At 43.7% G+C, this 16,019-nt stretch overlaps 1 protein-coding gene across 4 annotated transcripts in view; it reads right to left on the bottom strand.

Annotated features, from left to right (window-relative positions):
- Positions 1-16,019, bottom strand: part of LOC120536192 — a 34,306-nt gene that overhangs the window by 17,146 nt on the left and 1,141 nt on the right. For 3 of the 4 annotated variants that reach the window (XM_039764526.1, XM_039764527.1, XM_039764528.1), the window contains exons 2-4: positions 12,053-12,217; positions 8,247-8,357; positions 4,114-4,170 (exon numbers count right to left, since the gene is read on the bottom strand). In XM_039764526.1, the coding sequence (XP_039620460.1) occupies positions 4,114-4,170; positions 8,247-8,357; positions 12,053-12,199 (315 nt within the window). In that variant the 5' untranslated portion in view covers positions 12,200-12,217. The remainder of the gene's footprint in view (positions 1-4,113; positions 4,171-8,246; positions 8,358-12,052; positions 12,218-16,019) is intronic. The other variant, XM_039764529.1, reaches the window with a different exon arrangement.

Below are 16,019 nucleotides of genomic sequence, written 5' to 3'. Positions count from 1 at the left end.
GAGAATGGCAAAGATAGGTGCCATCTCCGGGCATGGAAACCACTCGGTAAGTGACAGTTCTTTGATCGATGGTGATCACCTCGATAGACATGCTAATGGGGTACGGTTGGAATGATAAAGGAAATCGGTACCTGAACAATGTAAAGTAAGTCTAAAATACCTACACAATAACTATAATCGTAATAAATGAACAATAAAACAGCGGAGACGCTGTGGATTAAATAAAAAGGCTGTAGTTATCAGCAGGGAGACGTGATTCCCGTAGCGAAGCAAGGAAGGGAATGTAGAGACCAGAGCGACGGATGGCCTTATATATGCAGGCAGCCAACAACGTGGGAAACGTTGGGATGGGGGACCCAATGCCACCTCACACGGTGACCGAGCTGCAGGCTATGGACGTATATATGTACGTAAGTAGGATTCAGTTAACGTTGGGAACCCGCATACCAAATTTCTTGAAGATGGGCCCATAAGTAACAAAGACCGTTGAAAAGTTCAATATGGCGGCAGACAGTGGCATCATACCACTGAAATAAGTACCAAATTTCAGCCTTCTACCTATACGGGAAGTTGGAGAATTAGTGACATTGGAAAGTTCAATATGGCGGCTGACAGTGGCGTCATACCACCGAAATAAGTACGTACATTGGTTTCGGTTAGCGTAGGGAAGCCGCCTACCAAATTTCGTGAAGATGGGGCCATGAATAAGAAAGTTCAACATGGCGGGCGTTGTCGACCGTTATGACCATTATGGGTAGAATTTCAAAATGAAACCTGCTTAACTTTTGTAAGTAACCTGTAAGGAATGAGCCTGCCAAATTTCAGCCTTCTACCTACATGGGAAGTTGGAGAATTAGTGACGTTGGAAAGTTCAATATGGCAGCCGATAGTGACATCATACCATCAAAATAAGTACGTACATCGGTTTTGGTTAGTGCAGGGAAGCCACCTACCAAATTTCGTGAAGATGGGGTCAGCCTTCTACCTACACAGGAAGTTGGAAAATTAGTGACGTTAGAAAATTTAATATGGCGGCCGACAGTGGCGTCATACCATCGAAATAAGTACGCATACATCGGTTTCGGTTAATGCAGGAAGCCGCCTACCAAATTTCGTGAAGATGGGGCCATAAATAAGAAAGTTCAACATGACGGACGTTGTCGACCGTTATGTCTGTTACGTGTAGAATTTCGAAATGAAGCCTGCTTAACTTTTGTAAGTAAGCTGTAAGGAATAAGCCTGCCAAATTTCAGCCTTCTACCTACATGAGAAGTTGGAGAATTAGTGATGAGTCAGTGAGTGAGGGCTTTGCCTTTTATTAGTATATACTAGCAGAATACCCGCGCTTCGCAGCAAAGAAGTAGTGTGTTAAAGAAGTTGTGAAAAAGAAAAATTTTAAAAATAACGTAACATGATTGTTAATGTAATTGTTTTGTCTTTGATATGAGTGTTGCTGGCATATATATATATATATATTATATATATATATATATATATATATATATATATATATATATATTTTATCGTAGTGTATATATATATATATATAATATATATATATACACACATACACACACACATATACTACGGGGTGCCAAACAGGCAAATAAATTGATTTTGTGAATTTATAAAGTCGGCGTCAGAATATATAAAGTCCGTCCATCCATTCTCCAACCCGCTGAATCCAAACACAGGGTCACGGGGGTCTGCTAGGGCCAATCCCAGCCAACATAGGGCACAAGGCAAGAACCAATCCTGGGCAGGGTGCCAACCCACCGCAGGACACACACAAACACACACTAGGGCCAATTTAGAATCGCCAATCCACCTAACCTGCATGTCTTTGGACTGTGGGAGGAAACCAGAGCGTCCGGTGGAAACCCACGCAGACACGGGGAGAACATGAAAACTCCACGCAGGGAGGACCCAGGAAGAGAACCCAGGTCTCCTAACTGCGAGGCAGCAGCGCTACCACTGCGCCACCGTGCCGCCCATGTATAAAGTCAAAACTTGAATATATAAAGTCAAAGCGCTGAATATATAAAGTCAAAAGCTGAATATATAAACTCCCTCCTGAATATATAAAGTGAAAGTCAAAATCTATTGATTGAAACAACTCTGAACTGAACTAAGTGAACAAAAACGTATTCAGAAAAATAAATTAAAAAAACACTGTCCGGTTAATGTTTTGAAAATGATGCATGTGCCCTGCCAAGGATTGGTTCCTGCCTTGCGCCCAGTGTTGGCTGGGATTGTCTCCAGCAGACCCCCATGCCCCTGTGGTCGGATTCAACGGGTTGGGAAATGGATGGATATTCCAGTGCTGACATTGTATATTCCGACGCCGACTTTATATATTCAAAATTTGACTTTATAGATTCCAGTGCTGACTTTATATATTCCAACACTAACTTTATATATTTAAGTTTTGACGTTATATATTCCAGGCCTTACTTTATATATTCCAAAATATTTCAACGCCGTCTTTATATACTCAGGTTTTGACTTTATATATTTGGGAATTACTTTATATATTGAAGTTTTAACTTTATATATTCCGACAGTGACTTTATATATTCGCAAATGACTTTATATATACAAGTTTTGACTTTATATAGTTAAATGTAGTCATCATTGCATAATTTTTCTTTACCATAGAAATTTAAAGACTAAATTCAACTACCATTCCTAACAAAGATATTTCTGGCGACTAAATAGAATCTACTTATATCCAAATTCGAGCTATTGAGCTGTCGCCTGCTTGCCAGAATAAGTCACCCTCACTTCACTCTTACTTTTTTACCGTTCATTTAATCATGGCCAGTGGCGGAAAAATTATAAAATGGAAGGAGGATTACACTGAGTATGGCTTTACCAAAACAATTATTGATGGCGAATCGATTATTCATAAAGCTTCAATTGGTGATCTGTTTTTCTGTGTTAACCTCATATTTTTTCATACTTCTTCTCAAACCAAGGGGTGCGAGGGTAAAATGAATCGTGAAGCGCTGATCAATGTAATCGGTGTACCAGGAAATCATGCATTAACAGAAGTTCCCCTTTGCTTGTGATTAAATGCATGATTTTTAACGCATTATGAAGCACATGCATCAAAGCTTCTCAGCTGTGCTTGTTCTAAAACAAGGAAACATTTTAAAAATAACGTAACACGATTGTCAATGTAACTTTTTGTAAGTAGTGCCTGGAGAATTCAGTGTGGAGAAACTCTAGAGACAGCATGTGTATTAACTTGTGGATTTTTCTGTGAGTATTTGGTGGCAGCGTCACAAAGTCGCATCCGTAACACTGCGTGCGGTAGCTGCGGATCGCAGCTCAGAGCGAAATGTGGTGAATGGGAGGGGAGATGATGACGTGACTCCCCCACGCACCTTAACTTTCAATCCCCTACAAACACAGTCTCGGAATTTGCATAAGCACACCCCTTCACCTGCAATTTTAACTTAGTTACAAAGTGATCAAAACTCTCGTTTATATCCTGTGTCCTCTCATTAAACTTGTATCCCGCATTACCCGTGGGCATGAAAAACGCCAGCGGCAGCCTATCTATGAACTTAATTTAAAATTTAGGTTTACACCTTGCTTTCTTTCCGAAGTAGCAGCACTCATGAATATGGTAGTATATGTCACTCGCTTGCTTCTTATTGTTTCGCTGCCTTCTCAATTATATAATGCATGTTTTCTTAAGCGCTTTTTGGAGGTCTTCCTGGTTTTCTACGTACTGCGTTGACAGTCAGTTCACGTGATTACGAGGGAGGCGTGATGATGTCACACGAAACTCCGCCCCCACGGCTTTCGAGCTCAACTCAATTACAGTATATGTAGAAAAATAGCTTCCAGTTATGACCATTACGCGTAGAATTTCGAAATGAAACCTGCCCAGCTTTTGTAAGTAAGCTGTAAGGAATGAGCCTGCCAAATTTCAGCCTTCCACCTACACGGGAACTTGGAGAATTAGTGATGAGTCAGTCAGACAGTCAGTCAGTCAGTCAGGGCTTGGCCTTTTATTAGTATAGATAGATAAAGAGACAAAGATTCATGCTTACCAATTGTTTGAATTATTAATATTTGATTGCTTCATATTTGTTTACCTACCAATGAAATGCTTGAAAACCACTGCAGGAGGAGAGTCAACGTTCCAGAGATCATAAACTAATAAATGAAAATAAAATTCTCAATCAGTAATTTAACAGGGCACTTTTTTGGAGTCATTCAATTTCATTTTATTACTACACAATTCAGAACAAATAACTGGTAAACAACAAAAAAAGCTTGAATAATGGAGGTGCTCATGACTAACTGTGAAATCCAGGGTGACACCAAAGGATACAGGAGAGCGTGAAAGTGGTGTGTTATTAAGGAAAAGTAAAGCAAACAGGGAGGAGTGAACACAAAAGAGCTACAAAGAAGACATAGCAGCACTAGAGGAAGCCCCCAAGGAATAGCGACAAGGCTGATCTCAAGACTGCAGATGATGAGTTTTGAGGAAAGATTAAAGAAATTAAACCTTTTCACTTTAAGGAAATGGAGATTAGAAGGTTACAAGATTGAATCATTTTAAATTATGAAAGGAATTTATACAGTGGATCAAAGCTCTCACTTTAAAATGAGTTCAACGAGAACATGAAGGCACAGTTGGAAACTTCTTAAGAGTAAATTTTGCACAAACATTACAGAATTTTTCTTCATAAAAAGAGCTATACACACATGGACTAAGTTACCAAGTATTGAGGCAAACATTCAGAATTCAACACAATGCTGTTTTGGGGGAATTAAGTGGATTGGATTAATGAGCTTTTGTGGACTGAAAAGCCTGTTATTATCAAAATATACCTAATGTTAAAATGTACATGAGCCGTATCATTTGGAAAAACACAGGAACCAGTCCTAGATGGGACAGCATTCTATTATAAAGCACACTCATACAGTTACTCATACAGGGAAAATTTCAAGTCACTTATCCACCTACTGTGTTCACCTATGGGACATGAACAAATAAAAAGAGTACCTGTAGGTCAAGAGGAGAACATGCAGATACCATATAGTAAGTAACCGGGCCAAAATATGTATTTAGGTTGGGTAGCTCTTGTCAGGGATGCCAGGGGCCATGACCCGGCGGGACGCCAGGAGGGACGGAAGAGGGTCAGAGCCCTGCCTGGATCACGTGGGGTTCGCCTTCCGGGTTGCTTTGGGGACCACGGGTCAAGGGCATGGAAGCCTTTCCCTGTAGGAGCCCGTGGTCACCGCCAGGAGGCGCCCCAATGCCTTGGGGACTTGTTTCCCAGCACTCCTGCCACACCAGGAAGTGCTGGGGGGAAGATTTATAACGCCGCCCGGAGAGCAGCCGGGAGGACAGCCGGCACTTCCGCCACGCTGGGGCGTGCAACTAAGGACTGCCGGGAACACCAGGTGCTCATCCGGGCTATAAAGGGGCGTCTCCCTTCATTCAGGGCTGGAGTCGGGTGGAAGGAGGACGAAGCAGTGGAGAGTGGAGGCGGCCCCGAAGAAAGGCATTGTGGCCAGGATTATTGACTGATTGGGGTACTGTGCACGGTGTGGATTGGGTCTTTGTGACCATTGTTCTGGTCTTTGTGACCATAATTTGTAAATAGTGTAAATAAGCGTGTGGTGGTTTGTGCAAAACAAGATGTCTGCCTGTCTGTGCCCGGGTGCCGTTGACATCTGGCGTAGCCGGCAGGATACTCCGCCTGTTGCAAGGCGGGACCTGCAACAACTAAATTTGTTGTGGGCGGCGGGCGCAGCAGGGGACACCACCACGTTCAGCGGGTGCTGCGTGTACACAGCCCCGCGGAGAGAAGAAACACCACGGACCGCCAGGGGTCCGTTTGATGGCCATACTTCCCTGACACGGGCGGGCGGTATGCCTAGCTGGAGAGCAGCGGTCTCCAGGGATCGTGCCATTGCTGCAGGCCGAGACGGCATGGCGTCGGAAGAAGCCTCGCCGAGGAGGTGTCCTCGGTTGGACGGGTCCGGGAAGGCGAGTCCCTGCCTAGTGGCAGCCGGCCCGGAGGCCGGGCGTGTTTTTTCTTTCTCAGGCAGGGACTTCCCGGATTCACGTCGGTGGCGGGCGCATGCCGGTCTGCAGGGCGCTGGCAGCACGGCGGCAGCGCGAAGGCTGCGGAGAAGGAGACGCTGCGTCTCGAAGAGTGCTGGCAACAACAGAGCTGCCGGCAGGCATATCGACGCCGAGAAAAGGGAGGCAAGATGGCCGCGGACCGGATGTCCCTACCCCTGACAGGCACGCGGTTGGACGGGGTGTCTTGGGTGCCCGCCAATGACCAAGAGAGCGGGACCAAGGAACGTTAAATCACGGGCGGGGAGACCCGATTGGGCCAGAGGAGAGGGCCCACAGGAAGTGGCCGGCGTCGGAGGCTGGCGTACAGGTAGGCTCAGCGTCGGTTGACTTTCTGTCCTTGCCGGCTGCTCTGGACGGAGCTGGGGGCGTGCCTTCAGCCTGCAGAGCAGAGTGTGTTACAGTTGCTACGTGCCCTCCGGGCTGCAGTGCGGGATCTGGAGAAGAAGGCGCTCGCGACCTTACGGAAGTTTCGACTGACAGCGGGACGGCGGCGCTGGAATCTCCAGCCGGAGAGGTACGGCGGATTTGGTGAGTACAGCCGACTCCGTACAGCAACTGGGAGGGTCTGCGAAAATGGCTGTGATAACGATGAGCAGTTTGAGTAAGCAGCCCTCCGACAAATAGTCGGCGCTAATGGCTGTATGCGCTGGCGAGGGGAGTCGAGAGGACGAGAATGGACACGGGCTGCTTAGTGCCCGGGTCCTAGCGCCCTCCGCCCGAGTTGGCTGCGGCCTCGCGCTGTACTGTAGGGACGCAGACGGGAAAGGGGCTTGTGTTTGTTAATACAAAGTCGCGTACCGTCAAGGCGTCCAAGAGTGAAGGGAGGATTAAGCGGCTGGGTGCTGCTTCCTCCAATATGGTGAGGAGCGTTGCTGGGTGCAGCGTATGGCTGGCTGCCCTCTGGGGAGCAGAGGGAATCCCTGAGGCAGGCAGAGAGAGCAGGCGGTGCCGGCGACTCCATCATCGAGAGGGACACGGAAGCCGCGGAGAGGGTGCCGATCAGGCAAGTGCCGGGTGATTGGAGGAACGCTGCCCGTGCATGGCACGAGCTGGGTGCTTTGGCAGCGGTTCTGCCCTGTGTTCTCTTGTGTAGGGACGGACCCCGGGCGGCTGAAGGAACCCCTTCGTGGCGGAACAGCCCTCTGATGTCGGGCCGTCAGCGGAATGACTTCTCTGCCGGCGCGCAGCTGCGCTCACAGCTGGAGGAGCCTACGGGGGCGAGTGGCTCGGAACAAAGGGGCTGGAGGTCTCGGAGGGGGTGCCGATCGAGGAGGCCCCGGGGTGCCGGTAAAAGGGGGGAGCACAACCTGTGCAAGGCACAGGGATGCACCATGGGTTGGTGCTCAGATTGTGTCTCCGCCCTGTCCCTGCTAGGAGTGCGGGGCGGACCCGGCTATCCTCAGGTAGGACCCGTTTCGGGACTCTGCTGCCCTCGGGACGGGTCGCTCTTTCCCACGAGTGGTCTTCGCTGGCTGTGGGGCACTGTCAGGGATGCCAGGGGCCATGACCCGGCCGGGACGCCAGGAGGGACCGGAAGAGGGTCAGAGCCCTGCCTGGATCACGTGGGGTTCGCCTTCCGGGTTGCTTTGGGGACCACGGGTCAAGGGCATGGAAGCCTTTCCCTGTAGGAGCCCGTGGTCACCGCCAGGAGGCGCCCCAATGCCTTGGGACTTGTTTCCCCAGCACTCCTGCCACACCAGGAAGTGCTGGGGAAGATTTATAACGCCGCCGGAGAGCAGCCGGGAGGACAGCGGCACTTCCGCCACGCTGGGGCGTGGCCAGCAAGGACTGCCGGGAACACCAGGTGCTCGTCCGGGTCAGCTATAAAAGGGGCCGTCTCCCTTCATTCAGGGCTGGAGTCGGGTGGAAGGAGGACGAAGCAGTGGAGAGTGGAGGCGGCCCGAAGAAAGGCATTGTGGCCAGGATTATTGACTGATTGGGGTACTGTGCACGGTGTGGATTGGGTCTTTGTGACCATAATTTGTAAATAGTGTAAATAAACGTGTGGTGGTTTGTGCAAAACAAGATATCTGCCTGTCTGTGCCGGGTGCCGTTGACACTCTAAACCAGCAGCACTAGCCACTGCACCTCCATGCCAATCATTATAGAAATAAAAGTCTGATATAAATACCTGGATTCCTGATAAGAAAGCCACTCTGAGAGTAATAGAATATGACCGAGGATTCATTGTCAAAATTCCTCCACATCCATTGATTGCCATCCCAGATAAAATCTCAATGGTCTGTACAATGAAGAAAATCAGTAAGAAGTGTTAAATACAAGATTCTATTATTATTTAAGAAGTAACGTTCCTTTTAGTAACATTACTAATTTCAGTTTGTATACTTGTTTACCCAGTTCAGGGTCATGGGGAACCAGTGAATATCTGGTAGGCTCAGGTATGAGTTAGGAAATGGCTTCAGATGGAATACCTGAGCATCATGAGTCAAATTTCTGCATTTCTATAATTTAAAGTAGAGACTAATTCATATCAACATAAATCAATCCACTTTCTCACCTCTGCCTCTCAAGGCATCTTTGAGCACCGGGCAGGACCCAACCCTGGAGGGAATTATCAAAGCTCGAGCGTACATCACATACATAAAGTATTTTCAAATGGCCCTCAACTAATAAATTACAAATAAATGAACTTGCAGAGGGCTCTGTAGTCCAAGTTAATCCTTGCAGAGATTGCCTTGGATCACTTTGACACTAAAGAGTCTTTTTCTGCTGATCAGTGTTAAAAAAGGCAAATTAAATCCACTATAACTCATTTTTATATAACAATAAAATGTAAAAACTTTAAAGGGTTTAAGTACTTTAAAGGCACTGTAAAATTCACCGTTTAACTGGTTTACCAAGTTTTGCCATTTCAAAATATTAGATAGATAGATAGATAGATACAGTGGGATGCAAAAGTTTGGGCAACCTTGTTAATAGTCATTATTTTCCTGTATAAATCGTTGGTTGTTACAATACAAAATGTCAGTTAAATATATCATATAGGAGACACACACAGTGATATTTGAGAAGTGAAATGAAGTTTATTGGATTTACAGAAAGTGTGCAATAATTGTTCAAACAAAATCAGGCAGGTGCATAAATTTGGGCACCGTTGTCATTTTATTAAATTCCAAAACTTTTAGAGCTAATTATTTGAACTCCAATTGGCTTGGTAAGCTCAGTGACCCCTGACCTTCATACACAGGTGAATCCGAGTATTTAAGGGGGTCAATTGTAAGTTTCCCTCCTCCTTTAATTTTCTCTGAAGAGTAGCAACATGGGGTCACAAAACAACTCTCGAATGACCTGAAGACAAAGATTGTTCACCATCATGGTTTAGGGGAAGGATACAGAAAGCTGTCCCAGAGATTGAAGCTGTCTGTTTCCACAGTTAGGAACATATTGAGGAAATGGAAGACCACAGGCTCAGTTCAAGTTAAGGCTCGAAGTGGCAGACCAAGAAAGATTTCAGATAGACAGAAGCGACGAATGGTGAGAATAGTCAGAGTCAACCCACAGACCAGCACCAAAGACCTACAACATCATCTCGCAGCAGATGGAGTCACTGTGCATCGTTCAACCATTCGGTAGCACTTTACACAAGGAGATGCTGTATGCTAGAGTGATGCAGAGGAAGCACAAACAGAGCCGCTTGAGGTCTGCTCAAGCACATTTGGACAAGCCAGCTTCATTTTGGAATAAGGTGCTGTGGACTGATGAAACTAAAATTGAGTTATTTGGGCATAACAAGGGCGTTATGCATGGAGGAAAAAGAACACAGCATTCCAAGAAAACACCTGCTACCTACAGTAAAATATGGTGGTGGTTCCATCATGCTGTGGGGCTGTGTGGCCAGTGCAGGGACTGGGAATCTTGTCAAAGTTGAGGGACGCATGGATTCCACTCAGTATCAGCAGATTCTGGAGACCAATGTCCAGGAATCAGTGACAAAGCTGAAGCTGCGCCGGGGCTGGATCTTTCAACAAGACAACGACCTGAAACACTGCTCAAAATCCACTAAGGCATTCATGCAGAGGAACAAGTACAACGTTCTGGAATGGCCATCTCAGTCCCCAGACCTGAATATAATTGAAAATCTGTGGTGTGAGTTAAAGAGAGCTGTCCATGCTCGGAAGCCATCAAACCTGAATGAACTAGAGATGTTTTGTAAAGAGGAATGGTCCAAAATACCTTCAACCACAATCCAGACTCTCATTGGAACCTACAGGAAGCGTTTAGAGGCTGTAATTTCTGCAAAAGGCGGATCTACTAAATATTGATTTCATTTCTTTTTGTGGTGCCCAAATTTATGCACCTGCCTGATTTTGTTTGAACAAATTGCACACTTTCTGTAAATCCAATAAACTTCATTTCACTTCTCAAATATCACTGTGTGCGTCTCCTATATGATGTATTTAACTGACATTTTTATCGTAACAACCAACGATTTATACCGGAAAATAATGACTATTAACAAGGTTGCCCAAACTTTTGCATCCCACTGTAGATAGATCGATAGATAGATAAGGCAGTATATAATAGATAGATAGACTTACATTTTAGCATAGCTGTAGCAGTTTAAACTACAGTAGAGGACATCCAGCTAGCATTATTGAGAGTGAAAAAGGAAAGACCAACAATCCTTAGGAATATGACATGAATGTGAAGAAAGGAGGGAATAGAGGGGCCACATGAAATCCTACAAAAACTTCTGGAGCGAAGAAAACATACTACGAGAGTGTCCAAAAAGCTTGATAGTACCTACTCTCAAGCAAAAGGCAGACCTAATGAGGGATAAAATAAATGAAACACAGCATAAAGATATCAGAAACATCAATGGGGCAAAAATCTGAAGATAACTAACAAACTCCAGTTTGGATTCAGAAAATAGAAAGGAAACACTGACATCATAGAGAACAATTAAAGGGAAAGGGAGGATGTCCTGTGCGTTCATAGAGTTGGAAAAAAGAGTAGGACAGAGTGCCCCGAGTGGTGGTCTGCTGATGTTAAAGGAAAAAGAAGATCCTGGGAAAGATTATACGAATAGTACATCAGATGAAATGTAGCAAAACAAATGGAAAGTGGAGAAACAGAGTTTTGAAATAAATGTAGCAACAACAGTAGTTTTGTTGGGAGGTATGCAGAACAAAGGATGGCATTAAAGAGTCATACATAGAAGAAATACAAAGCTAAAACAAGGAGACCTCTTCAAATAAATGGTCTCGGTGTTTGAGTCAGCAAGTTGTAATTGCAACAGCAGTAAAGCAGAGAGTTAGAGTAGGATGGATAAAATGCAAGTGGGAGGAGATATAAATAGTCAAAGATTTCCAAGATAATTTCTGAGCAAAAAAAAAGAATGTTGTTAGGACTTCTTGAGTTATAAGGCAAGTAGTTGGAGAAAAAACAATGGTTAGAAAGTAGCACACTTAATTATTGTTATGGGGAGAGTCAATGTTAGAAATAACTAGAAAAGAATGTAAACAAAAAAAAAAAAAACAAAAAAAAAAAAAAAACAAACGGCCAAAACCAAATTAGAAGATGAAAATAATCCTAACAATATCAAGTCAGTTTCACTCTGAAAGAAAAGTAAGCTTTATACTGTACAACTGAGTCGTGTATCTCCTGCTCTGTTGCTATGTCTGTACGTTGAACTTTGGTCTTTTTCTATACCAATGTAATCCCACATATAATACATTATTTCACACTTTTAAAAATTATTTACTGCCTTTTTTTGTGTAGGTTTGGTTTTTGCTTTTCAGCTGATGCTGCTATGATAGGCTCCATTTTCCCCATAATGCTAAAATGGATAATTATGAGGGAGAATGGATAAATAGATGGATTGCATGAATTAAAAAACCCCATGGTGTTCAGAAAATCGGAGATTGGATGAAATGAATGTACTCGGTAGAGGAAGAAAACGTGACTTTCTCTTACCCCCAATAAAATAACAAAATTTTGTAAAGGCTTTTGAATGGGGAGAACAACTGGGGTGAGCTGTACCCGAATTTTACTCTCTGGATTGTCTTGTGTAATCTGTTGGTCCATAGTATATTCTTCAAAAACTCTTGAAGAGGTCATCATTGTAAAAGCTTCTCATTGCTACAGTAAAGAACAGAAAAGAAAAAATATAAAAAAATTCACTCTATTTCCCAGGTTGCCCAGATATTATTTTACAAATATCACTGGAAATTGCATGTTACACTCATCTGAGCAAGCGACATGCAGTAGCCTGTGAGAGAATTAATCTAACTGGAGCCGTATGGCTATGAAACAAAGACTTACAAGGAACCACAGCCATTTGAAAAGGAAGGGCTAATTTAAATGGATGAGAAGGCTGTGGTATAAATACAAGTATTTCTTAATCACATCATTCACCTTTAACCAATCAGCTTCATAGTTAGTTGTTGACATATTTAATGAAGAATTTAAAGAAATACTCCACCAAAATATTGTGTTCTAATAAGTTACTTACTCAATGAAGTTTGTAGTGATAGTGATTTTATGGACAAAGGAAACCAAACACAGGACCACAGTAAACAACAGAAAAACATCCATGAAAACAAATCTCACGATACTTGGGTCATATAATCCAGACATCAAGTCATCCATTCATACACTCACAACAGGAAAAAATGTGCAGTTTTTGCAAACATATTGTTAAAAAAATACTTATGGCAAATCAGAGCACATTCACACACATTCACATGAGATCAAGCTTTTGAACTGAAGACAGAACTCTGGACCAATGAATGAAGGAGAGAGGCGGGGCTTTAATTCAAAAGCTTGATGCCTTGAAAACAGTGTTGGGGAATGTTACAGTTAAAAATAACTTAGTTACGTTACTCATTACTAACATCAAAAGGTAACTAAATATATGTTATATATGTAGTTACTCATTATAAAACTAGCTACGGTACCTGTCGAAGAAGGTTTAATACTTGCTTGCTTTGAAGGCGACTCTCTCAGCATGCACCTTTACTCGTCCTTGCACTCCCTCCTCCGTAACTTCACTAAAGTTCAATTGACCCATCACACCAAAGCCAAACTGTCCAATCAGATTGCTCTGAGGGACTGGGTGCATTCTGGAAAGTATTCACAGCGCATCACTTTTTCCACATTTTGTTATGTCACAGCCTTATTCCAAAATGGATTAAAATTCATTTTTTTCCTCAGAATTCTACACACAACACCCCATAATGACAACGTGAAAAAAGTTTACTTGAGGTTTTTGCAAATTTATTAAAAATAAATTAATTGAGAAAGCACATGTACATAAGTATTCACAGCCTTTGCCATGAAGCTCCAAATTGAGCTCAGGTGCATCCTGTTTCCCCTGATCATCCTTGAGATGTTTCTGCAGCTTAATTGGAGTCCACCTGTGGTAAATTCAGTTGATGTGACATGATTTGGAAAGGCACACACCTGTCTATAGAAGGTCCCACAGTTGACAGTTCACGTCAGAGCACAAACCAAGCATGAAGTCAAAGGAATTGTCTGTAGACCTCCGAGACAGGATTGTCTCGAGGCACAAATCTGGGGAAGGTTACAGAAAAATGTCTACTGCTTTGAAGGTCCCAATGAGCACAGTGGCCCCCATCATCCATAAGTGGAAGAAGTTTGGAACCACTGGGACTCTTCCTAGAGCTGGCCAGCCATCTAAACTGAGCGATCAGGGGAGAAGGGCCTTAGTCAGGGAGGTGACCAAGAACCTGATGGTCACTCTGTCAGAGCTCCAGAGGTCCTCTGTGGAGAGAGGAGAACCTTCCAGAAGGACAGCAATCTGCAGCAATCCACCAATCAGGCCTGCATGGTAGAGTGGCCAGACAGAAGCCACTCCTTAGTAAAAGGCACATGGCAGCCCACCTGAAGGACTCTCAGACCGTGAGAAACAAAATTCTCTGGTCTGATGAGACAAAGATTGAACTCTTTGGTGTGAATGCCAGGTGTCACGTTTGGAGGAAACCAGGCACCGCTCATCACCAGGCCAATACCATCCCTACAGTGAAGCATGGTGGTGGCAGCATCATGCTGTGGGGATGTTTTTCAGCAGCAGGAACTGGGAGACTAGTCAGGATAAAGGGAAAGATGACTGCAGCAATGTACAGAGACATCCTGGATGAAAACCTGCTCCAGAGCGCTCTTGACCTGAGACTGGGGCGACGGTTCATCTTTCAGCAGGACAACAACCCTAAGCACACGGCCAAGATATCAAAGGAGTGGCTTCAGGACAACTCTGTGAATGTCTTTGAGTGGCCCAGCCAGAGCCCAGACTTGAATCTGATTGAACATCTCTGGAGAGATCTTAAAATGGCTGTGCACCGACGCTTCCCATCCAACCTGATGGATCTTGAGAGGTGCTGCAAAGAGGAATGGGCAAAACTGGCCAAGGATAGGTGTGCCAAGCTTGTGGCATCATATTCAAGAAGACTTGAGGCTGTAATTGCTGCCAAAGGTGCATCGACAAAGTATTGAGCAAAGGCTGTGAATACTTCTGTACATTTGATTTCTCAGTTTTTTTATTTTTAATAAATTTGCAAAAACCTCAAGTAAACTTTTTTCATGTTGTCATTTATGGGGTGTTGTGTAGAATTCTGAGGAAAAAAATGAATTTAATCCATTTTGGAATAAGGCTGTAACATAACAAAATGTGGAAAAAGTGATGCGCTGTGAATACTTTCTGGATGCATTTTCTATTATAGACATAATGCATTACAAACAGTGCGTCACTTTTTTGTTACTTTTTCTTCCTTTGTACAGAAAACTGCATATTTCGCTGGCCAGCATTCTTTTATGAAATCCTAAGCTCATAAGTGAATATTCCTGTTGCTGTCCAGAAGCACAACTAAATCTGTTAATATTCTTCCATTTTAAAAATGTTTAATCCTTCATGCGCTTTGAACTAAAAGACATCATCCCCTTTTTATATTCCTAACCCTGAGCCACCAAAGATATGTGGTATGGACACTTGCTATCCCTTGGGGAGACCTGCAGGGGCCAATTTTTTAGATATGTTGAAATGTGTCCCTTGTGTAAGACATGCATCCAGACTGTAAAAGATTTTAAAACAAGAGATGCTCCATTTTTAATGCAAACTTAACTTGAATACAAAATCATCCAGCAAAACATTGTAACAGCTCCTATTCCAAGACCCCACAGAAGTTGTGCAGGACCTCTTAAAGGTGCATCGCACCTCACATCAAATGGCCATTATATGAGTCAAACCATTACATGCTGAACTTAATCGTAATCCGCATGTTATAACTGATTTACGGGGCTTTCTGAGAGGGACTGAACCTAATATGGTGCTAACCATTCCACAAACAGAACAATTACCCTTTTATTACATGCTTTTGTCTTTCCTCTCTGTTTGTGCAAACGAGTTTCATTTGCTGTTAATCTTTTTAAATCTTTGTAGGACACAATTTAGAGGAAAAACTACCATTCACAAGAGGCTCAAACCTCGTAAATGAAATTAAATTTAAGAATGTATTATATGTGAAACGGGGAAATGATTAACTGGGGGATGTTACAGTGCCTTGAATACTGTATATAAACCTGTTTGTCTCGTGCACTGCGATTCTGACGAGTCAATGCCTTTGCACGTTCAGTTCTGTACTTGACAAGTTCACCTGTTCACATGTGAAGTTCGGTACTTTAACATCTGCCTTTGGATTGGTTTTAACCTCAGCAACATCACTCATCACCCTCAGTGAAGCCAGACGTTACCTAGTGCTTTCATAATTAAATATTGGAAAGGCAATAAATAGGTAGAAAGCATAACCCTTTGAGCGTTCTGTTTACTTAAAACGGCGGATCTCAACCTGTGGGGTGTAAAAAAAGGGGGGGAGCGAAGATGTGAAAAAAAGAAAACAAGAATCGAAAATATGAAAAATGCATCTAT

Source organism: Polypterus senegalus, chromosome 10, assembly GCF_016835505.1.
Source record: "Polypterus senegalus isolate Bchr_013 chromosome 10, ASM1683550v1, whole genome shotgun sequence".
Lineage (NCBI taxonomy): Eukaryota > Metazoa > Chordata > Cladistia > Polypteriformes > Polypteridae > Polypterus > Polypterus senegalus.
This window is presented reverse-complemented; position numbering and strand designations above follow the sequence as displayed.